A 24,133-nucleotide genomic window follows, 5' to 3' on the forward strand; every position below is an offset into this window, starting at 1 on the left:
ATCCATTTTCAAGAACCCACAATATTTAGCGTCCATTAAATGGCTCTGGAATGCACTCTCAAGTAATGGGAGTATCTAGCGACAGCTGAAGAGGAGGGAACCAGGTATCTAACACTGCAGGAGTTCCCCAGTGAAACTCCAATGGGCCCATGAGGAAGGACAGTGGATTGTGGCATAGCTCCCAGGAGAACCAGTGCAATAAAACCTGATGGGTAGCAGATCAGCCCAGAAAAAATATAGTGGAAAAGCCAAAAAGCCGGACCAGGGCCAGAAACCAGAAAAAACAGAGGAACTGCAGTAAATTCAAGCAGCCAACAAAATCAAGATCTCAGAGATTCAATATGTATTAGAAGTTTGAAGCAGAAATGTAGATTTTTATTTCTGGCCTTCATGGAGTTCGGCATTCATAAGTGGTCAAGGAATTGCACGGGAATTGATAAGTCACTTTTCCAGTACAGTAGAACTCTTTAACAAGAGAGTCCAACAAATTGACATCAGGAGGCTGCATGAAAGTTTTACCATTAATGGTGTTACTGGACACCTGAATTCATAAACATATAAAATAATTCTGTGCATTTTACTCATCCTTCTAGGTATAGAAAGGTATACATTTGTGATAAAATAATATAAAGCTTTAATTTCTCACCTGTCCCATATATAAATGCCATTCATAAAGAAGGAAAGGAAAGTTGGTTGCCCTTGGCTTGAGTAGGACACACCTCATTTTCATACTTCTGGCTTTCAGTTTTACAACACTACAGTTATAATTCTGACAGGGATCTTTCAGCATCCTAGATTACAGGAACTAAAGCAGGAGGCCACTATTTATAAGTAAACATTTGCATCCATAACAATCAGGAATTTAAAGGAAAACAGACTGTCATATAGATGTTGCAATGTATGTTACCCATTACTATCTTAAGACTGTCAATCCACAATTAATTGGCTGTTACTAATTGATGATTAATAAAATTATTCAAATAATATCCAAATAGGGATTATAATTAATTCGCCTCAGGTAATTTCTAAAAACTACCTCCTATAAAACATAGTAAAGCTCAACATTGAAAAATGGAGTGATACACGTAGAAATTCAAAGTGGCATAATCAGCAGAGAATTTGCATTACCCTGCATAGCACAACTCCTAAAATAGTAACGGGCCATTACTTTTCCAAATATGGATTACTCCCACAGTAAAATTTGTAAAACCAACAAATTAATCCAAAATCGTAAGTCATGTCACATTAAAGAAACAAATATTGGACACTGATATATTCAAAAGAAAAAAGAAAATCTACCAAAATAAGAAACTGTTAACAGGATAATATTGTCTTATTTACTCCTGTTCCTATTTTTTTCTTCATAAAAAAATCCTGTACTCTGAATTTAAAAATATCAGTTGGCCAATTAAATTTAGGAATCTTCAAAGTATAAGTTGAAGTTCATACATCACGGTGCTGGCTTTTATCTGAACGTTTGATGATAAATATCTATTTCAAGACAAGAAAATGAATCCTTTAGCAGTTAAAATTATTTAATCCCAGTGTGAAAGCAAAAGAAGCAAATGAAAACTTTTCTAAAAGCTACAGAAATCCAAGTGATGATAAGCTCAGAGAATGTAATTAAACATAATTTCAGGATAAGTATAACCAGTCATTGTAAAAAAAAAAAAAATTCAAGTTTTTTATAAACATACACGTTTTCACCTGAAGATATCTAATACATTTGAAAACAATGTTTAGAACTATTTTTGAGACCCAGCATAACATAACAGCTTGTATTTAATCAACAAAAAGTGTTATATTTAGTAATTTTGGTTTAAAAAGGCATTTACGTTTCTCATGCTCTTTAATGAACATAATAATAACAACTTAACAGATTAATCCATTTAAATCATTCTTTAGCGTTTCCATTTAATAAAAAGGGACAAGCGACTGGGCTGTTAAAAACCAAAGCTTCGCTACAATTTCCCCACTCATCCTCACTGTGACCACACAAAGTGTCTTTTCAATGCAAACCGTTCCTTCTGGAGCTCCCTTTCTCACCACTCACTAACCTTAGTGGAATGGAGGGCATTAGAAGTAAGTAAACAACCAATAAATGTAACTACGTTACTGAGGCGTGTGTGGAGGAGGGCAACATGGAGAGAAAGTGGCTAAGTTGTTCCATTGGTAAAGCAGACTTTGTTCCATAAACTTTCCAAGAACATTGGTAAAATGCCTCGTTTTAATTCATTCAAACCCATTTAAAATGTACCCGAATGCAGTCATTCGGCCAGGTTATTTTCTGCTCTCACAAAATGCCATTTTTATTAACACACCAAGGAAAAATATAAATATGTTCAGCTTGACATCCTGACTTTTGAAGATCGCACTCCTGTGAAAGTACAAAAGAAAGCTTTGTAACCATCATAGAGGAAAGCGGACGAAAGCTGAAGAAAATTTGCAATACAGGAACACAGCACAGTTGCTTCTAAGAAATAAATTAAGCTGTTTTAGGTCCTCTCGTGCGGTTATATTGTTCTCAGGACTTATTACAAGCTAAATCCTTTGACAATATAGTCAACATTTACTGGATACTTAAAGTGTCAAAAGGACACTTAGTTGTTCATGATCCTCTCTTTTAATCTGCAAGACAAGTTATTATTGGCACATCGCAAATGAGTAAAACGGGGAAGGCGCAGAGAGGTTAAACAACATACTTAAGGGAAGGCATCCTGCATATGGTGGAACCAGACTTGTAAATGAGACAAAATCATAGGCTTTTTAAAGCTTATGCTCCTGGCCCATACAGCTGTCTGTGTCTGGAAAACTTTACCAATCTATACTCACTTCGTGCCCACTCCTGAAAAGGTGGTCTCTGACAGGCAGACTAGGACTTGTATTCCCACATTAATACCTGGACAGCATTTGCTGTTGTTACATTGGCTTGTTTAATGTCTGTCTTCTGGATCAGAGTAGAAGCTAGATGAGGTAAAACACCATTCCATAACTCGTTCATCATTAAAGCTCTGGAACATACTAAGAACTTAAGGACAGTTTCATGCAGAAATGCACACTTGGCTGTGCCTCTTTTTTTACGTTTTTTGCTGCGCTTTTTAAAACCTCATCTAACTTCAAGTGGCATTCAAGAGCTCCTATGAGGTACTGCAAATACTGACAGCTCACCATCAATAATAGTGGTTAATATGTATTCAATGCTTACTTTACTGTTGATCCAATTTGGAATGTTTTACATTCAATTATTTAATAACCACAAAAAATACTTTTACAAAAGTGGAAAATGGAACCCAGAAAAGTTAAGTGTGTAGCCCAATATAACATAAATAATGAAACAGACAACCAAGTTCGGATTGTAGGTATCTGACTTGAAAGCCTGTGGTATATACATCTAAATAGAGATCATTTTCAAACAGATTCTCTCTTTTTCTTTTTTGGTACCAGGAATTGAACTCATGACCTCAGGCTTGTCAGGCAAGCGCTTATGCCGCTGAGCTATATTCCTGGCCCCAAATAGATAGATTCTTGGAATTAAAAGGCATGGTATAACATAGAACAGAGAACAGGAAAATGTCAGTAACAAGAAAATCTCCATAGATTTTATTTTTATTTTTTTGCTTTTTTAGACAGGGTCTCGCTATGCAGTTCAGGCTGGCCTTGAGCTCACAGCCCAGGCTGGCCTCAAACTCACAATAATCCTCCTGCCTCAGCCTCCTGAGTGCTGGTATTACAGGTGTGTGCCAACACGCCTGGCTCACAGATCTTAACATATATTGTTGAAAAGAGATTTGCCTATACTTGCTTCTAATTTTTTCAATATTTATGAAATATTGTAGATGCTGTAAAAAAAAGATCATTTCTGATTTTCATTTTGAAAGAAGGGTGAAAAATGAATAAGGAATGAAGATTGCATTCATTTTGATGAAGGTAGTTGGTATCTACTGTTTGATTAAAAAATTAATATTATAACATAATATTGTATGAACTTTACACAAGTAGTCCCCTACTATTATGTAGATTTTTTAAACAAGATTTTTAGATCATTACCTGCAAAAAATTTTGTACTGATGGGTACTTTTAAAGTAGCTATTATGGATACATTTTGATGGTTTCTTAGACTACAGAAACCCTATGTTATTTTTTTTTTAAATCAACAAGTACTAAACCTGCAGACAAATCACTAGAACCCTCTGTAGACAAATCACTAGAGCTCAAACAGCTTTCTGGTTACAGATCAGCTTTCCCAAAATATAAGCCAATAAAAAAGTCTCCATGATCCTGGTACACCAAACACTGAAATTAGTAGGTGCCACTCTCTGACAATTAATTACTTTAAATGGTATTTTTTTTAAAAAAAGAACAATGGTCTAATATTGTCTGAAAAGTTTTGTATTTGACCTGAATCTAGTCATGAGTATACACTCACATACATCCACTTGATGAGGTAGCACAGTACACTAGAGAAATGGCTTATAGTTTTCAGAAAAAGTTAATGTCAGTATCAAGACAAAAGCGATGTAGCAGGATGTTATCTTTAATATATAACAACCTAGAGAAAAGTAACAATTAAATGAAATACCTGATGCTTGACTTAACCTTCAATTTAAAAACAAAAGATTTAAAGGTATTACTAAACAATTACACCATGTCAACAGGGACTGTAAGTCACATATTACTGTATGAATGTTCACATTTTAGATATGTAATGTTATGATAATTGCATAGGAAAATGTCCTAGTTCTCAGGGGTAGGAGCTGGTTTCAAAGACTCAGAAAAAATAGAGAGTGGAGGGTTAAAATTAAGAGTGAAATGAGCATGCTTACTGCATTGCTCTTCCAACTTTTCTGTATGTCTGTAATATTCTGAAGGATAAAAGAAGAACAATAAAGACAGGATCTGTATCTGAATAAATTGTGACACTTTTTAGTTGACAGGGAAGTTTTTGGTTAAGCAAACGTAAAATTGAAAATCCTGGGCTAATGATCTATAAGTACTTAAATATCAAAAGCTGCAGTTCTAAAATAACTATCCCCAAATCAGAGTTATCAGTTTTGAAGACAAGCTCTATCTTGTAAATGGAAAATAGTGGTGTATTAAAAATGATCTTCTCATATTGATAGTGATAGGTACTCATTCTTTCTGACCCCTTGGTCCTCCTGCCTTTAACAAGGATATGTTCTTTTGTACTGCCTAAAAAGCTATTCATATGGAAAGTGACCATCAATTATTATTAAGCTGATAAATCAACATGGGGTGTTTCTGTGTGTATATGACTCTAAATATACATGTGCAACTAAATCATGTGAGCATATAAAATTCTCTTATCTTCTAAAGTCATTCATTTAGTGGATTTAGGATGACTTTTCAAATTAAATCAATGTGGACAACTCACTGAAATAAAATATTATTTGAAATCTGGAAAAACAACAAATTTATCAGAATAGCCAGTAAATAACAGAAAGTTTTAACTTGCCTCAAATGAAAATAAATCCTGCTAAGTTGTATTACACAGAAATCTAGGGTCCCATTGGGATGGTCTTCAGGTAATTCTTGCTTTGCCCCTATGCACTTCTAAACCTGGAGTCAATTTAAGGACATAGGTGGGAGGGCCCTCAAATCTAGACAAGAATACAACTCAGTCAAGAACTGATTGTTCCTCATCTCTTAGCAACAGCCTGGATGTAACAACTGTTATTTAAAGAAGGTAGTTTAAGGGACTTGTTAGCCTTTTCTTAGATCTCTGCCTGTATCCTTCCACCAAGAAATCTACATACCTGGCAAACAGTTTAGCTACTTATAGAAATGCCTTCCTCTACTAAGTTAGTTGTCATTCAGTATTCATTCTGTTATTTGGTCTGTACTAAAAATGGCAATATGAAGAACATTTCTGAATATTCTGCAATACTTCTATTAAAGAAAAATTAAGAATTCATAAAATAAGTTCTTGCCTCCCATATCAGGACCCCATAAAACCATAATGATTACTGATGAAACTATGAGCTTATCTTTATCAGAAATTAATAACAATAAAGTTCATTATGACAGTTAACTCAAAATTATTCTTAGCCAAGGTTTGTTTTATGAGTAATTCTTTCTTTTCATTTTATTTTATATATGTCTATATAGCAATGACATATATAAGCATAATATTCATGATATAAAATCATATTTTATGTATTATACATGTATATATCATAGCTAAATAATGTACATACACATATGCATTTAGGTATATGATAAATATTCACAAGTATTATTTATAGGTATGAGTGTCCATTTATACAAATATGAATTCTATGTTTATATAATGTACTATAATATGTAATATGTGTATATATGTGTATAATATGCATTATGAGAAATATATTTTAAAAAACAATATAGTATATGCAAATATAAAGGATTATATAGCAGGAATACCTTATCTCATTGTTTTCATTCTTTGAGGAAATTGCTGCAGTTCTAAGACCTATACCATAGGCTTCAGCAAAGTTTACTAAATACTTCATATTTATGTATTTGTTTCCAATCTGATATTACTTGCTATGGTATATGTAATATTCTTGGAACTCTTTCCAATTTGTTCAAGTATATTACAGAAAAATAATTTCTACAACATGCTAAATTACATATGAATGCTTACTTAAGTGAGAATTAGCTGTGAAATGGAGATTACTACACTCCTAACTTCACAGATGAAGAAAGGAAGGCAAGAAGAATTTGTATAACCCACAAAGATTATGTAACATAAATGGTAAACTTGTCCAATTAAGCATTTTACTTCATACCCCCACTTGCAGCATCAAAGTTAGATGGCTTCTCCACAGTAAGATATCAAGAAATAAAATACCAGAATCCTCGGATACATCTGCCTTCAGAACATTTGAAGATCAATATGTACAAAAAGATCCATGGATCATTTCAAGCCTATAGCAGTGCATATCATTCTAGTAGTAAAAATGACCTAAAATCACACAGTTCATCTCCAACCACAGATGTCTTATTTTTCCCATGAAAATGTAGTCTTTTCACTGGTCATGCTACTTTATTATCACATTTCAGTTTCCTACTCAAAATTACCATATTTTTCTGCTACTCAATAAAACCAGTATACCACAGGTACAACTTAGAGCAAAATATTAATATGTAAGCCATTCCATTATTTACAAATGCATAACAAAATTTTCATATTCCTATCACCATACAAGATGTGATCACTGACAAACTTTAAAATTCCTATGTTACAAAGTCTTCTTGCCTACTGAACTAGCAAAAATTAATCAGATAAACTTTCCAAGTAAAGATACTACCTGTCAGTGCCAATATTATTTCAATATTTCATTGCAAAGGACTTGAGAAAGAGATATGGGAAATTTTTTCACAGTTTTATTTAACTCAGTAAGGAGTTTCCATGTATAAAGTGTATCTGCAGTTTGTATCTCTCAAAAACAGGTGTAAGCCACTGTGAAGAATTTCTTTAGCTTGATATCTATATATCTCAGTTCTTAACACCTAGCCCTTTACCTTATTCAGAAAAGTGATATTAGAGGTTTTTATGGTGATTACTGCCTGTCACTTACAATGTCTGAATTTCAATAAGTCACCCAGCATTTAAAATAATGCTTGTTATGGCATTTATTAAAAATATTTTTCATGAAAGAATAAATGTATGCCAAAATATAGATAGAATAAAGTTTTGGAACCAGTTTCTTATGTCAATAAATACTACAATTTAAGAGTAAAGAGTAACAGCAATAGGATTGAGGGATGTAGCTCAGGGGTAGAGCATTCTCCTCTAATACAGGAGGCCCTCAGTTGGATCACCAGCACTACCCAAGAAAAAACATGTGAGGGCTTTGGAGGTGCACTCTCTGGATTTGCCCATTGAGTCACTGATAGATTGTAAACAATAAAACAACTTTCTCTGTTTCATTTTATTCAGTTGTGAAATGGTAATGAAAAGGTGATTGTGAAGCTGGAGTGAATAATAAATGCAAGCAACTTAGAGCCTGGCACACAGACAGTTAAATACATGCTGAATGTTAGCTCTATCTTATCATGTTAATGTCTTCATATGTACAGAGGAAGGGCTTGGATCACATCTTGTGGGTCAGTTTCAGAAATTGTGTAGCACTGGCCGGGATGCAAAAACTGCAGGCATTTCTAGCCAACCATAAGTTTCTTTAAACTTCAGTGGCAACAATGGAGATACACTGGGTGGCATTTCAAAAATTAAATGTAATTGACCCTTTGAAACATATAATCTTTAAGATAGTGATACAATGCCGAAATGAACAACTTCCTTTCCATTGTACTACAGGAATGTCTGCAGAAACTGACAATATTCATGAGGGAAATGACATACACATCTGTTCAAGTCAGTGATACTACTACAGCTTCATAAAAAAGCAACAGAAGTTTACTTTCCTGTAAAATAAAACTAAGAAGGAAGGCAGTAAATAAAAAATGAAAGTCTTTCTGACTCATTGCTACCCTACTGTGAACTACTAGAATCTAGATACACATAAAGATTTTCATTTTCCTCTATCCCCACAAAGATATAAAGCAACAATGTGCAATAGGAATATAATATGAGCCACAAATATAATTTCAAATTTTCTAGTAGCCACACTGAAAAAGTGCAAAGAGAAAATGTGAGAGATATTTTAATATGATTCAAACCAGTAAATGAAGCATCATTTGAAGAAACCATTAGTGTCCTTTAAAAACTTATCAAGATACTTCTCACTCCTCCTTTCAACCTGTCTTTAAAAATCCAGTGTGTACTTTGTATCTACAGCACATCACAGCTCACACTAGCCACAGTTCAAGTGCTGAACAGTGATACATGAGGAGCAGCTATCACATTAGAAAGCAGACACAGAGAGGGATGCTGAGAGCATTGCTTTATACTTCACTAAATCACGAACTTCTTTTGCAAAACCTAAAAAGGTATCAATAGATGTTATGCAATTTATATAACCTAGATAAATCAATCAGCTAACATGCTCATAGTTCATTTTTTCTAATTTTTAAAGTAAAAATGTATTTCAGTTAAAGGCAATACAATAGCTTAAGTTATTATCAGTTAAAAACTTCATTTTTTCGCCTATGCTGTCCTAAGAGACAGCCTATAATATCTCTTAACTATTTTACAAATTTAAAAGGTTTTTACTGTATGCTGTTTACCGATATTCTTCTGTTGAGCTCTTTGGGGCTATCTCCCTCAATTGTAGGTAAATAGAAATGGGTCACATAGTTAGATTTTGCCTCTAATTTGCTACAGGACAGCATAATTCTGCTTCGCTGCGTGAAACAACAACACTGCTCTTATTTAATACTATAAATTCAAAACAAATGGGAAAACGTTAAATGCAGAAGTGCTTCTGGGCCATTAACTTCCCTGCTGATCTGACATGCAATGCAGTACTCAGGCAACAGACTCAGGAATATAACCTATTCCTAAAGCAAACAGTCTTTTATCTCATGACCGTCTGGGGTTCTCACCTAAGGACCACTTGCTTAATGCTGTCTGCTATCTTTAATATCCTGAGGTAGAGCACTAAGGCCTACTTTATTAGTGAAACCCACTTTGCCAGGATAAGACGACTGACACAGAAGAGATTATGGAGGGAACAAAATTTTGGCCGAGGCCCTTGTTTTCATTATTTAGCCGAGGAAAATCATTGGTTATACATGCTTTCAAAAACCCTATGGTTTTTCTAAGGTACCAATAAAAGTGATACCATTCATAACGTGGACAGTGGCCTCTTTCATATATTGCCTATAGTCGCAAACTTAAGTGCCAAGCAGATGGTTGAAATCTGTTTTGTATAAAATGTGCACTTTTTTCCAACTGTGTTCTTTGTATTCATATTCAGCCTAGGTTTTAGCCATCAAAACACTGGCACTATGTCGATCATTAGCAGCATTTTAGACAACTGGCAACTAAGGTATTCACTGTTCTCCACAAAATGTTCAGCTAATATTTCCCAGATGTATAATTAAGGCAAAATATCATCTTCTTAAATTGGTATCCACACTTTGGATGGCTTCTGGCTTTCAACAGATTATATCAGTGGAAAACAATTTTATATCAAAAATAAAGGTTGTGTTTCTTTGGTGCTAGGATGCTGCCCATAAAGTAAATCTATATGTGGCTGCAAACTTCACATGCAGTCTAAAAAAAATACACAGCTAATGGAAAGTATCTTTTCTGGCTTTTATGATGAAAATCTACAAGGTACTGAATTTAAATCAATACTAATTTATTTAAAATATGTAATATTGTATAATTTTCAAACCATAAGTAAAAAATACAGTATTAGAAAGCATTTATATGTAAACTTTAACATGAACAGAAAATCACTGTTTTCATTGTTCATTAATTTGTTCTGTACACTAATTCTTTCCTGTACTGCACAAATACATGAAATTTAATTTGCACAGCTTAAAGCATGAGGAATATGTTAAATCAGTGAATATATTTAAAACAATAGATGCAAAAACAACTGTCAGATTTTTGATATATAAAATGACAAAGATGTATTTTTAAGATATTAAATTACTAGTAAAGGCAAACAGAGGAAACTATATTTGTATTGTTGCTTCTTAACTAAAAGTCACCTGAGATCACTAGTCCTAAGTATATTTTTTAAAAAATGACAGCTACATTAACTATAAAACAAAGATATAAGTCAACCAATTTCTTATAAGTAGTATTTCACAAGCTGACATTTTTAGATATCTCACTAGTACGTTAGGAAAAAACAATTTTTATTAACAGGATGGTCATTTTACATTTGCCAACAATTAAACCTAGTTTTAAAAATCAGAATTCAGTGGCTTGCATTCAGTGATATCCAAATGATTTTCATAAATTTTCATAAGTTCAAGCTGAATTCATTAGCACTGGAGGATAAATATCTATACATATTCTTAAGCCCATTTCATAGATGCATGGCTGAAACTCAAAGAAGGTAAGGGACTTATGCATCACAAAGTTTTAATTTCTGAGTTAGAAACTGTAGCAACATATGCCAACCTTGCATAGAATGAAATTCTAGACTATAAAATATATTAGCAGTAAGTTGCCCAACTGGACGCTTTCCAGATTTTCTTTCTGGTTTAACAGTAGGATATTTTCACATTTTTCTTTGGACCTTTTTGAAAATATAATTGTGGTTCAATATAGTTCTCTTTTTTCATTTTTATATGTAAGAGGTCATCTACTTGTAATGCCCGAATTAAAAGTGGCAAGCACAGTGTAAAAGAATTATATAAGTATTAAGCAAAGGATTTTCACACAACAAATTGCTATTACTCAAAATATACGAATCTATGTTTAAAACGTCAGCTGCATCGTACAAGGATTTCAAAACATCCTAAATATATTTTGAAAGTAGAGATAATATGAAAGATCCTCAGATATGTAGGCAATATATTTCTGATGCTGCAACTACACTTCTCGTCAAACGGTCTTAGAAAAAAAGGAGCCCATCATACAATCTTCCAAATGTAAGATATTAACAACCTGTGCAGCTCATCGTCTCTGATCACACAGCTTTTTTTCAGGCATCTTTCATTGGTGGTCGTTTCATTCTTCCCGTTAGAGGGTTTAACATTTCTGTTCTAGAAATTGCCAATCAGTAACTAATGCATATAAAGTTAGATAGCCTCATGTTAATGGTAATAGTTTATTTGCAAAAGCACATAAAATTCTTCCTTTGGACTACCTTAGTTAATCTTAGTTAACCTTGCTACTTCCCAGTCCAATGTTTTATTTATTCCAACAATGACATACAGTATACTGCTGTGTTGTCCTAATGTTCTGCTATCTAGTCTTCTTTTTTCCTATTTTTATAAGTAGATTTCAGCTCTTTAACCTAATGAGTCATTCACATACTTATCCTCCCTCCTCACAGTGCCTCGTTCAGCCATCCATACATGATTTATTTTCACAATATTTGTAATTGTGGAAGATGAGTTACTTGAGGCACCTGAGAGTCTTAACCACATACACGGTGAAACTTATCACTTAAAATACTTCAAATAGTCCAGAGAAGCTTGACCACTTGATCCTAAATAGGAATTTTACAACAGGCCTGATTTGAACATTCCTACAATATACTATGGTTATTTGTTCCTGCAAAATGACACCTAACTGCAGGTTAACTAATGTAATTCCATAGATAAAGGCTATGTATATGGAATAATCTATCTCCAAATAGCTGCATAAATACAAGAATTCTGACCTATAGTTAGGGACTGAGGATTCTTCAAATGTAGTTCAACATGATGAGATTTTAAAGTTGAGAGAATTTAGAACACTTAGCCTACCTTCTTATTTTACCTTTAAAACTCAAAGAGGATCTCAGTTTGCAAAGAATTAGGGCTTGAAGTCATATGTTCACCAAATAACACTCAAAAAAAAATACTTCAGTGAAGATTTGGAAATTGCAAACCTTAACCAACATAGAAGAGGTTCTTTTATTATTTAGAAAGACTCAAAGTCCACACCAAACATGTTCATATATACATTAGGTCTCTAACATTTAACTTTCTAATTAGCCCAGCACTAAATCTCAAACATCCCCCAAAAGTTACTCCAGCACACTTGATTCCTCCAACTTAAATTCAAATTTTTCATTAAATATGCACCACAACATGACCCTTGGATTTTTAAAGCTGGAACACTAGTGTATGTCTCTGTTGCACATGCCATAGGATTATTTGCTGGGAATGAGGGGGAAAAATGCATGAAACTTGCTTGCACTTTGAAATATTTCTTCCTTACAGGAGGCTCTGCCCAAACTGCAGTTTCATCAGGACTTAGTAGGATTTATTTAAGAGATTAATTGCCTAAAAGTGAAAAATCTGCCCCAGATTTCCAAACTTTTACATGTGTATATCTGGAGCAGGACTCTTATATTTCCCAAAATAACTTCTTCACATAACTATTAAGGACTCCCACTTATGTTTTAATTTGTTTATAAAAGTTTACATATTCTGCTCCTTCACTTCAATTATTTAAATTACTATCAGGATTCTTTTGGGTATGCTTTCATTTCTCCAGAAGAATGCTTTTGAAAGATTGGATATTCTTAAAATCCTTGTAAGTCAGAAGACCCATTTTATTTTTCAAGGAGTGCTAAGATATATGGATAGGATTATGCTACCAAGATTTATAGCTTATCTTGCTTAGAGCACTAAAAACAATGCCTTTTCTTCTGTTTCACAAATCGTGTTATGTTTAGGATTGGAGGGTAATAGAATTTCCATTGTCAGAAGCAGCATGTATTATTATCTTTATTTTTCCATGCCTAGGTGTTCGGATTATTGTTACTTTACAGATTAAATAAAAGTTTTCTTTCACGGCCTAATGATGCTATAAAGGATATGACAATCCAAATCTGATATGTTATATCCAGTTGTTATTCATTCATAGTCAAAGGTGAATCAGTCAATTAATCAGAAATTAAACAGTATGACCATCAGCTCATTCTTTTTGCTACTAAACAATGGGAATACTATACATTATCCTAGATCATCTTCAACATGGGTCTCTACAAAGAAGAAAGCAGAAAGGAAATATTAACCTTAATTTTGTACTACATCTTCCTGCAATCTCTTTTCAAACATATTATGAAAGTCTATAGCAAATATAAAAAAGGTAAAAACAAAGGAACATCAGGACAGGAGTAAATAAAAGAGTCTTTGGACTTTGTAAACTATTGCCCAACCAACTCTGGCTCAGGCTAAGTAACTGAAAGGAAGAATTGTAAGCAAGCAAATAATAGTTCAACTACAATCAGGACAAAAATGTTTTAGAACTTTGTCAAGCAACTGATGTGAACTGTGAATGAAAAATTAACAGCATAAAGTAGAACTTTTTTCATTTTGCATTTTCTTATGTTAAAACATAGCTCTCATTTTCAGTGTCTGTGTTTGGGTTTCATTCGGGTGCCCTTTTCATAAATAAATACAAAATTGTTTAAAATGATATTTCAACAGATCACACGTAACAGTTCCATGCCCAGTTTTCACATAGCCTGCTACCCTCTTAGTATCTTAATCCTGATTAATATGAAAAAAGCCAGAAAACAAGTCAAAATCAGTACTAAACACTGACTACATTTGAGTCCATTTTGATTTATACTGTACCAAACAAACATGATTTGAATCTTTGTCTTCTTTACTCAGTAGATTAAGAAATTGACAAAAAGCAAAGCAGGTTAACTCTTTCCCATCTTTTACAATACAGTACCTGAAGCCCTACAGGAAAAGACTTCTGCTTATGAAAGTATTGTCCTACGTGCCAAGTGACTTAACTCTTTTAAGCTGCCACTATCAAAACCTTAAAAGATTTCGGGGTATATTAGGAGGGACTCCGTACAGTCAATTCATTTCTTCATCTTACATTTATCCTCAACTCTTCTGATTCTTAGCTTTCAATGTGGCAAAATATTGGGGATACACAGAGGAAACAGTTGTGCAAGTAGCACCCTGAAATCCTATGCCTCTCCATAATGATAAGTATTAAAGTTGGGCTACACATATATTTTTAAGAAAGATCATATCAAAAAAAAAGAAAGAAAGATCATATCTTCTGTTTTTTAACATTTTCCTTTCTAAAACACACATTCCTTCAAAGATGTGAAGAGCAGAAATAGAAACGCTGTTACATATGAAAGTTTCAACGGATTTGCTGCCAGCAGCTTTTCTTCATAGTGTTCCTCTTACCTACAGTATGTGCTGGCACTGGCAGGTAGCCCTAATGCGTTAGGAGCCAAATTATTTTTGTCCCTAAAGTACAAGAAATCTCCATAGCACATGAATGAGACATGGTTTACTAGTTTACACACATTTTTATAACTCTTAAGAAATCAAAAACTCATTCACAAATATTCACAAGTGCTTTCAGTGAAGCAAAAAGAAGGGTCACAAGGTATCAGAGATACACCCACTTAAAATTCTTGGTTCTCCTTCTCCAGGGAAAAGCAAAAAGCAGAAAAAAAAAAAAAAAACAAAAACAAAACCAACCAAAGAAACCTCCAATAAAATTTTTGATTCTTAACAAAGAAAAATAAATAGCATTCTGTTTACCACATTTCATTTCAGTACAGCCATTAGGAAAAAATATCACTTAGTAATAAACCTAAATTTCTCCAGATAAAAATCCATCACAATAGGTTTAGGTTAGGTTGTTCACAATAACTAGCACCCTCATATTGCATGATCATGAGATACATTTATACAGTCCTGCACCAATTTCACTATATCAGAAAATAATAATGAGAAATAAGAAACATTTAGAAATACATAACACCAGAGATGATTCAGGCACAGCAAAAAAAAAGATAGAAAAGAAAAGAAAAAAAAAAAACCAGAAACTTCGAATACTAAGGCCAGATAAAAGCAAATATATCATTACTAAAGAGCCAAGTGACCGAAATGTCACTTACAGAAAAGAAAAATTTGAAGTACAATGCGCGAAGATCAAGTCTAATTGCTTTAAGGTTCGACACTGATTTCGAGTGTCTATGTACATCCACAAGCTTTTGTTTTTAATTTTCCTTCTGTCATGTTTTATGAGCAAAAAGTCCTTAAACTACCTTGTAATAGATTAATTACTTTCAAGCAGGGTGACAAAAGGGCATAATGACCAGAAAATGATACAAAAGAATCAGAAAATGCATGTTAACAAGTTGATCAACAAACCTGAGTAATTCTCATAAAGTACACATTAGTGGTTCAGTGGCTTAGTGGTTCCAAACTGGCAGTATTCAAATTGGGTTCATATTTGGGTTTTTTGTTTTGTTTGTTTTTTAAACCACCTGTCCTAAAACGACATTGTTTATGCTAATTATCTTTGTTTATGCCACAATTCTGTTTGTTTACTACATCTTTTAAAATACCATATCCCTATAAACAGTTCTCACCAGAATTCTTCTAAATCTTGTTTCGGTCTGGTCCTTCTCGGCAGCCCAATGAGCAGAATGGAGCTCTACAATGAAGGCGCAAGAACTGGGAGCAACTTTGAGTCTCTGACTCCTCAGGCTGGCAAAGGCAGGGAGTACTGCTGAGGTTTTACTCTCAGGCTCCAAGGGAAAAGGATACTGAATGTGGAAAAATGTAACACCTCCCTATTGGACAAGCAGAACTATACACCACAATATCTCCAGAGGAGATGTATGAACTTTCAGCTAGTAAGGGAACACAACTTCCAGGCTGCAGGAGAAAACACAGAAGTCAGAAAAGCTAAAAAGGTCTTCTCCTGAACCATTATCAGTTCCTGATTAACATTAAGGAATATGAGGCATTCTCCTAAAGTATGTCCAGATAAACGCTGTTCACTCATGCAAAACAGCATCAGCCTTTAGATTCTTGTCTTCTTCTAGCAACATCCCTTGATCATATTTTAACCATACAGCAAGTGAATTCTATGTGCACTTTATAGGACACTATCTGTCAATGAAAAAGGGGGAAGGCAGAATGAATGGAAGAAGGAAGACACCGTGATGTTGAAGTGTATTTCTCATTCAACAGAATTTCCCTTTAGGAAGAATACATTTCATGCTTTGGTTAAATCTTTGAACATCTTTTTATCTGATTGCCATCACCTCCATCAGAGATCTGACATTTGAAACTGAATATGAGTTACTCCAAGAGAAAAACTTAGATTAGTTTATTTGTCATGCTACTGGTTAACCTCATTGAAACTATAAATGAATAACCAATTACATAAGAAAACAAAATCCATCAGTTACACTTATTAAACTAATCTATATAAAAGGGTTGCATTCAGACTACATAATGCACATCTGCATTATACAATGTACTCATTAGGTGGCTGAAGACTTGATAGTGGAAAGAACAGACAATAAAACTCAGACTTTGCCCAGAAATGTAATTTTGCTTTCTAAATGCATTATGAATGAAATAACTCCCAACTCTACGAAGGAATAATGTACTTAAGAATCAGAACAGGCTTTATTATTTGCCTCTCATGTATGACACACATATTGATTTTAGTTAAAAACTCCCCAAGAACAGGTAAATACTTTAACATGTGCTTATTATATCTGAGAAATGTAGGAATGCATCAACATATAATCATAATATTTGCATATTTCTTTATCAAATCTGCTAAACCCTAAGCAGTACACAATGCCACCTGGCATTTAACCCTTAAGAGTTCTTTGCACTCTCCCAGGTCTCCTACCAACTCTTCAAGACAGTTCTCCAGTGTGCATATGACAGAACTGTGATTTATAAACTAGTTCATCCAGACTGCCTTTGAAACCAAGGTTTTAGCATGGTTAGCCTACAAATTATTGGGTTGGTAATTAAGATCTGTAACGAGTTATGCGCACTTTTCGCTCTAAAATGTAGTGGTGAATAAATATAAAATGACCAAAAGAAGATGTCAGAAAATAATGGAAGCATATTCGCCAACTTGCAGGTTTACAATTGCATAGGTGACAGAATCTGCACGGATGACTTTTCTTTGCTTCCCACCTACAGGGTACCTGTTACCCATAATGTACTTATCACTCATGAGCAAAGTGGTTTTAAAAAGTTTCTAATTAGCTGAGTCAATGTTTAGGAAATAAATATTTTATTAGTATGGCCAAACTTTAGGTAATTACAATATCAATAGTGTCAGAGATATTTTTGCCGCCTGCTAATAGCAGTTTTTCAAGGCAATTTTGCAAATTAGCTTTTCACAGAATCTGTGCTGCACTTCTTTCTTCAGAAAAACACTTAAAAGTTTCCTGATAAGAAAAGATATTTCTGTAGTTGATATGTTCACAAATAAGTTGGATGGGAAAACAAACTGCACAAGTTGAATGAATTTTTATTGTAGAAGGTTTTCCTCCTGCAGTATTCCTTTACCATCTAGGAAATAGGCTGTGTATTATCTGCACCCGTTTTGAGAGAAGCAAAGGAACAGATGATAGCATTTGCTTTACCCCAGCACCTTCAATCTTAACTTTTTTTCCTTTCTAGACATTATCAGACTGTCTTCTCAAGCAATCATTTTATAATTGGTTTTTAATTAAGTCCCTAGGATAAAGCAATTACAAGGTGTAACAAGTAGCTTAGTCATAAAACTATACCATTATAATCAAATAGCACAAATAAAAATAAGGACAGAAATTGAATACAGTGCTATTGATAAACTATCAAAAATGACTGTTGTACATTGCTAATATTGTAATTTGAGGGAAACAATTTAAGTCCTTTCCTTCTGGGAATATCATTAAATAGGTGACATTCTCAGAAGAAAAACCTTAAATCACAATTTTTCATTATTTACTTGCAATTAAATGTATAAACTTTCTTCTTGAAAATATTAGCAGAGTTCAGGCATTCTTTATAATGATGCCATTTGAACCATGTTGCCATTTCTGTCTCCTCTCAGCAAAATGTAAAATACTTTTCTTACAAATAATTCTTCCTAACATGCATTGCCTATTCATCTGCCACAGAGGAATTAAGTTTTTCAGTAATCACAATCAATTATGACACGGACACTTCAAAATAAAAATGAATTATTTCGAGATTTTTACATTTTAGAATTACTCTGACATTTATTCCACCTCTGAATATTTTTAAACAATAAAATTATTACTACTTCTTAAGTATTAATAACTCTATTATTCTGAGTACTGACCATGTTCATTTCTACGGCTGGAAATACAGAAACCTACAAATCTAAATTCAAATTTTGATCCTGATTTTAAGTGTTGAATATTCATTAAAGTTTCAAATAGTCTACAGGTTGCAAAGAATAATAGAAGAGGGACAATACCAAGGAAATTAGAAATAAATTGCACAAATTACATAAAGCTTCTATAAAACATAAGCCTCAAGCAGTTTATTTATGTTCTGTGCACCAAAGTTTTCTGTTTCATAAAGAAATATAGAAGTCATCGTCCTAGCTCCCTAAGTTTGACTGAAAAACTCATATATGGCAGTTGAGCAAACAGAATAAAAAATAAGTCAGTAGAAACGATCTACTCACTCAGTGAAAGTTGCAAATAGTTGAAATTCCAAAAAAATTGATTATATGTAATAGTGTAGTTCCATTATCTATACTTCCTTTGGAGAATATAAACATTCCATAATCGTGTCTGTGTGATGTACTATATGAGTGACTGTAGATACACTCACCGTACAAATTCATTGTAAACAAATAGTAATGATTTACCAAGTTTCACGTATGTATTATCAATCACAACCACAGGGGAAATTATTTGAAAGTTTTATAGTGTATGACAATTTGCAAAATTAGTTTCAAAATATTTCCAAATATGATGTCCATATTAACAGCCCTATTGATTATCACTTGCTTATTTAATTAGCCAGGTAGAAAAGCATGCCTCTGGGTGACCAAAAAAGAAAGAAAAAAAAAAAAAAAAGAAAAGAAAGAAATTCTCACCAGGAAGATATAGCAACGTTAAAAGATTTGAGCATCAGAATACGAAAGGGAAAAGTTTAGTTTAAAAAGAGATAATTGAAAAAATACAAATAAAGTTCACAGCAGGAAGCTTGCCTATATAGAGAAACAGGCTTCAGCCTGTTAATATGTAACCACCTTTTTATAAGAACAATCTGTTAACAGCCTTACAAATCTGACTCAGAGTTTTATTTTCAAAATGTATAATTAGAATTAGGGAAAATTATCATTTAAGTGCTATTCTGCACATGCTAGAAGCTGTGTTAAATAAACAAATTGCTATATTGGGCAATAGTGTGTTCCACTATGAATAACTTCAATATCTACATATGAACTAAGGATCTATTTGCAAATCAAAACCAAAATTTAAAGTTTATCTATAAAACTTTGACAAAAATGAAGTCAAAACAGTTAAGAAAGTTTGACCATTCACTGGAATTATCTAGTAAAGATACACCTTGTTAATTTAAAAAAGAAGAAGAGGAAATAAAAGAAAGACACTATTAAAGTATGCTTGCTGGCTATTTTACTTTACACCCTGATCTGCTACTGGCTTCTCTAATATAAGATCACATCCAAGGGTTATTTTATTTTCAATATTCTTTTTCTCTTCCATTTCTTCACTTCTAGAATGTTTTAATCTTTGTCCTTTCTTTTTTCGTCTTTTCATATCAAATTCAGTCGTTTGAACGATGAACAGCTTGACTTAGCATATTTTTAACCAGCTGGTCTAGCACCTAGCTTGCATTGCATAGTCAGATACAACAAATGTTTATACAGAAGGTAGCTTTCATGAAAATGAAAAAAAGCCTGGGTATCATGCATCCTGGCTTATTTTAGCTTTTTTTATTCACCATACAGAATACAAAGTTTGAATTCTTTTTAATGGCAAACAAAAATCTATTTATAGCTCAAAAAATGAACTTATGCTAGGATAAGAATTCAAATTTTAAAACTGCAATGTATACTTATAGGAATATAAAAAAGGCTAAAATTCTTTTAAAACCCGGCTTTACTTGCAACAACATCAAATAGAAGGACTTTGTACATATTTCTCTAAATAGAAACAACTTAATTACAAATATACTCACTCACATCAGCAAAAGGGGAAAATGTAGTAAATCAAAATTCAGCTAAGACAGCTAGCACAAAGTAGCCACTAAAACTTAGAAAGAGACTAGCCTCATGTCCCCCTTCTCCCATTTTTTTTTTCTTTTGACACTTCAAGAGTGATCTACTAGTATGTAACTGTGATGTTAAATTTTCTCTGGGGAAAAAAAATCCTGTTCTCTTATATCAACAAAAGGTCATGTGCTTTACTGAGCAGCTTCCAAAGTTTTACGGAAGGATCGAATAGAAACTTATAACCTCCGTTTTAACCACCACTAAAGCCTCCTGTCACCCCAGAAATTGCATGAGACAGAGATACTGAAAATGGTAACACTCTGCACAAAAGCATTTTTAAAAGGTGTAGAAGGGGAGGAAAAAAAAAATCAATGAAGAGAAAAGTAGGAGAGAGAATGAGGAAGAGAAGCAGCCGGTGGGGGAGAGATGCTTAATGTTCATTTAATTTCCTGTTATAGGATGCAACCTACAAACCCTAACCGAAATCTCCGAGACTTTGCAGATCAGTTCAGTTTTGTCCGGGCAACCACAACAAAATCAGCTAACAAGATTGCAGAAGCCCTAGTAAAAAGCTTCTCTCACAAACACATTTAAGGGGAGCATCTTCCAACTGATCCAGAGACTACTGTAAAATGGGAGAGTTGTACTTCAATATATTAAGGGGAAAGAAACTGTACTCACCTTTCAAACTCCTGAGGTAAATCAGGGTCAGTAAGCATGCTGGAAAAGCACAATTTCCCTTTGTCACAGCAGCCACCTATGATCGTCTCCAACTGAACCTGTCAAGTGAGTCCAAACCTTCTAAACCAATTGATTCTCCCTCCCTCTCCCTCTCCCTCTCCCTCTCTCTCTCTCTCTCTCTCTCTCTCTCTCTCTCTCTCTCTCTCTCTCTCTCTCAATCTCTCCCCCCTTCCCCCCTCCCCTCTTCTCCCTCTCCTAGGACTCCTTGACCAGTCTCTTAAAGGGGTAGCGCACTTCTAGCAGCAGGGTCTGGCCGCTCCCCCCTCAGCCCTCCACAAGCCGCACGCTCAGCTGCAAAGCTCCAGACAACCTCAGGGTGCCTGTCCTTTCCTTTTAATTCTCTCTCCTAGACATCAGCGAATGTGAGAAGTCAACTCATTTAACACGTCTCCCGTACTCTCTCTCCTCTAAATAATAAAAGTCACACACACACACACACACACACACACACACACACAAGCTCGCAGGCACACACACCAGTATGATTCTGTAAAATGCATTTGCTGCTGATTAAAAAAGAAGTCCATACAATAACATAACCCCGATCAAATTGCATTTATTAACTAATTAAGCAAAAAGATTAGATGTAAGTAATAGCATTTTTACACAAAGAATTGTTATTCCTTCTCACCCCTTTCCAGGCTCTCTCCAAGCGCACAAGGAAACACACACCACGCATACACGCACACACACACACACACACACTCGCTCCCTCACACACAACAATCAGGCATTGTTCTGTGGGAAGAAAAGCAACTTTGACAGATTGAAATATAGCAGAGGCCCCTTCAAGGAAACCTGTAAACAACTTGTCACTCACTCTGTCGGTCTCACTGTGAGCTCCTGCTTTCCACAAAGTGGTGCGAATGTCCTGGCAACCCAACCAAAGTTTCCTCAGCTCCAAACTCCATAAAACACGATGCGCGATGTGGAGGGAAATAGGTATCCACATGCCAAAATCACACGCAAGCAAACAAAAATGAAAAACCAAGCAAAAAATAAGAACGCAAGATGATATTGACACACTGTCTTGTTTGGGATCGCTGGGGAGGTCAGGGGTAGGAGGCACTCCCCTGGCCGTGGGTCTCTTTAATTTCCTCTGCCCAGGCAGCCACAGAAAACAAGGTGGACAAACTATGGCTTTACAGATCCTAAGCTGGCTGGCAGGGCACAGCCTCCATAGCAGTTCCAATTATCTAGATAAAAATCTGGCAGGCAAGGAAGGTAATCAGGTAATGTACCTTTGACATGAAATGACAGAGGCACATACACAGAGAGAGAGGCACTTACACAGACATGCACGCAGAGATGGTAGCTGCCCCGTGCACCGCAGCATCTGGTCAGAGAGTAAGCACACACTCACCAACACGAGATAGTGTGCATTCTTCACACACACACACACACACACACACACACACACTCAGACACTCACACACGCTCTCCACTCCTACTGGGAGGGTTCATTCTGCACAAAAGGCTACATTACAGAGCCCGCCCCAATAAGGGAAAGAGAAGAAAAAAAAGCCTTCCATTGTTGAGAGGGCAGGTCAGTTGATTAGATTTTCTGTGGAGAATTCCACGAGGAAATTCCCTTCAAAGCCGAAGTGATTAACTGGGGGCTATTCTGGAAATGGAGCAGACAATGGCTCAATAGTCTGCACAGCCAATGTCCAGGCTGGCACTGAACTCACTTTAAAAAAAAAATAAAAGCCAGACTCCCTGTTCTTTTCCACACATCCCCCCCCCAACCCCCTCCACTCCTTCCAACTTCCCCTCCCAATTCCTTTTATTTTGCAGCTGGACAACATTAAGGGCCTTTAAAACCACAAGGGTTGACCCCATAGCAGTTTGATTAGGTCCTACTTTTTTTTCCTGGCGACAGTCAGACAGTAAGTTTACTTTCTAGACATACACAATGACACACCATACACATATTCCGAACACCCAAATCAATGAACTTTCCCATAGTAGTAAATTTACTGTTTATCCGAAGCTTATAAATCTTGGACAAAGTTGATCATAATTTGATAACGAGACCCATCGTTCACGAGCTATCCTAAAAAATAAATGTGCGTTTAAAAAATAAACTATGCATTCTACAACGTCATACTACGAAACCAACGTGGAGTAAGATTTAAGCGTGTCACTATGGAGTTAGAACACTAACAAAACAGAAAATTATGACCCAGCCTGAAAAAGCTGTTAACAAGGGATGTGGCAAAAATGAGTTGATACTGACATGATTTTCATTTTCTGCACTTGGGGAAGGGGAAAGCACATTACTCACTCTTTTTTCTTGTCGTTAGCTTCAAATTATATTTTACTGCAGCAACAACCTATTTCTACAGAGAAAAATGAGAAAATTGTTGCATTTATGTTAAATATCTATTTTTTAGCTCTCCGGGGACCTATCATCTAATCCACTCTAATTGATAATGTATATAAAAATGATAATTTTCTTCTATTGCTAATGGTGGGCATGGGAATTGGGGTATGGTAGCTGCAGAGCTACAGGCACTTTAAAAATATTTAAAAAAATTTTTTTCTAATTAAGGCACTGTGCTTCATCTCGTAGGAAAAGAGAAAAATTAAGAAGGAGAGAGAGAAGTTACAGGGAGCCATGGGAGTTGCAGTGAGGAAGGCAGAGAGGACAGGAGCAGGGACAGCATAAGAAGGAGACACAGTGGCAGCGTAAAGACAGAAACAAAGATAATGGCCATAAGGCAGGATGCTGAGATCCGTATGTTCCCAGCTGCTGTCTTGCTGTAGCTACTACCTCTGGTTGTTTTCCTGAAACTCTAA

General features: G+C 34.7%; 1 protein-coding gene across 8 annotated transcripts in view; it reads right to left on the minus strand.

Annotated features, from left to right (window-relative positions):
• Sox5 (SRY (sex determining region Y)-box 5) overlaps positions 1-24,133 on the minus strand; it is an 844,441-nt gene that overhangs the window by 350,906 nt on the left and 469,402 nt on the right. For 5 of the 8 annotated variants that reach the window (XM_013511609.1, XM_005379087.1, XM_005379083.2 and 2 more), the window contains exon 1: positions 21,272-21,381. The exons of 1 other annotated variant lie outside the window; for it this stretch is intronic. In XM_013511609.1, coding sequence (XP_013367063.1) covers positions 21,272-21,309 — 38 coding nt within the window. In that variant the 5' untranslated portion in view covers positions 21,310-21,381. Of the gene's footprint in view, positions 1-21,271; positions 21,382-22,151; positions 22,205-22,621; positions 22,656-24,133 lie in introns of those variants that run through there. 2 more of the 8 variants (XM_005379084.2, XM_013511607.1) reach the window with 2 other exon arrangements.

Source organism: Chinchilla lanigera, unplaced genomic scaffold (genome assembly GCF_000276665.1).
Source record: "Chinchilla lanigera isolate Chin_1 unplaced genomic scaffold, ChiLan1.0 scaffold00012, whole genome shotgun sequence".
NCBI lineage: Eukaryota > Metazoa > Chordata > Mammalia > Rodentia > Chinchillidae > Chinchilla > Chinchilla lanigera.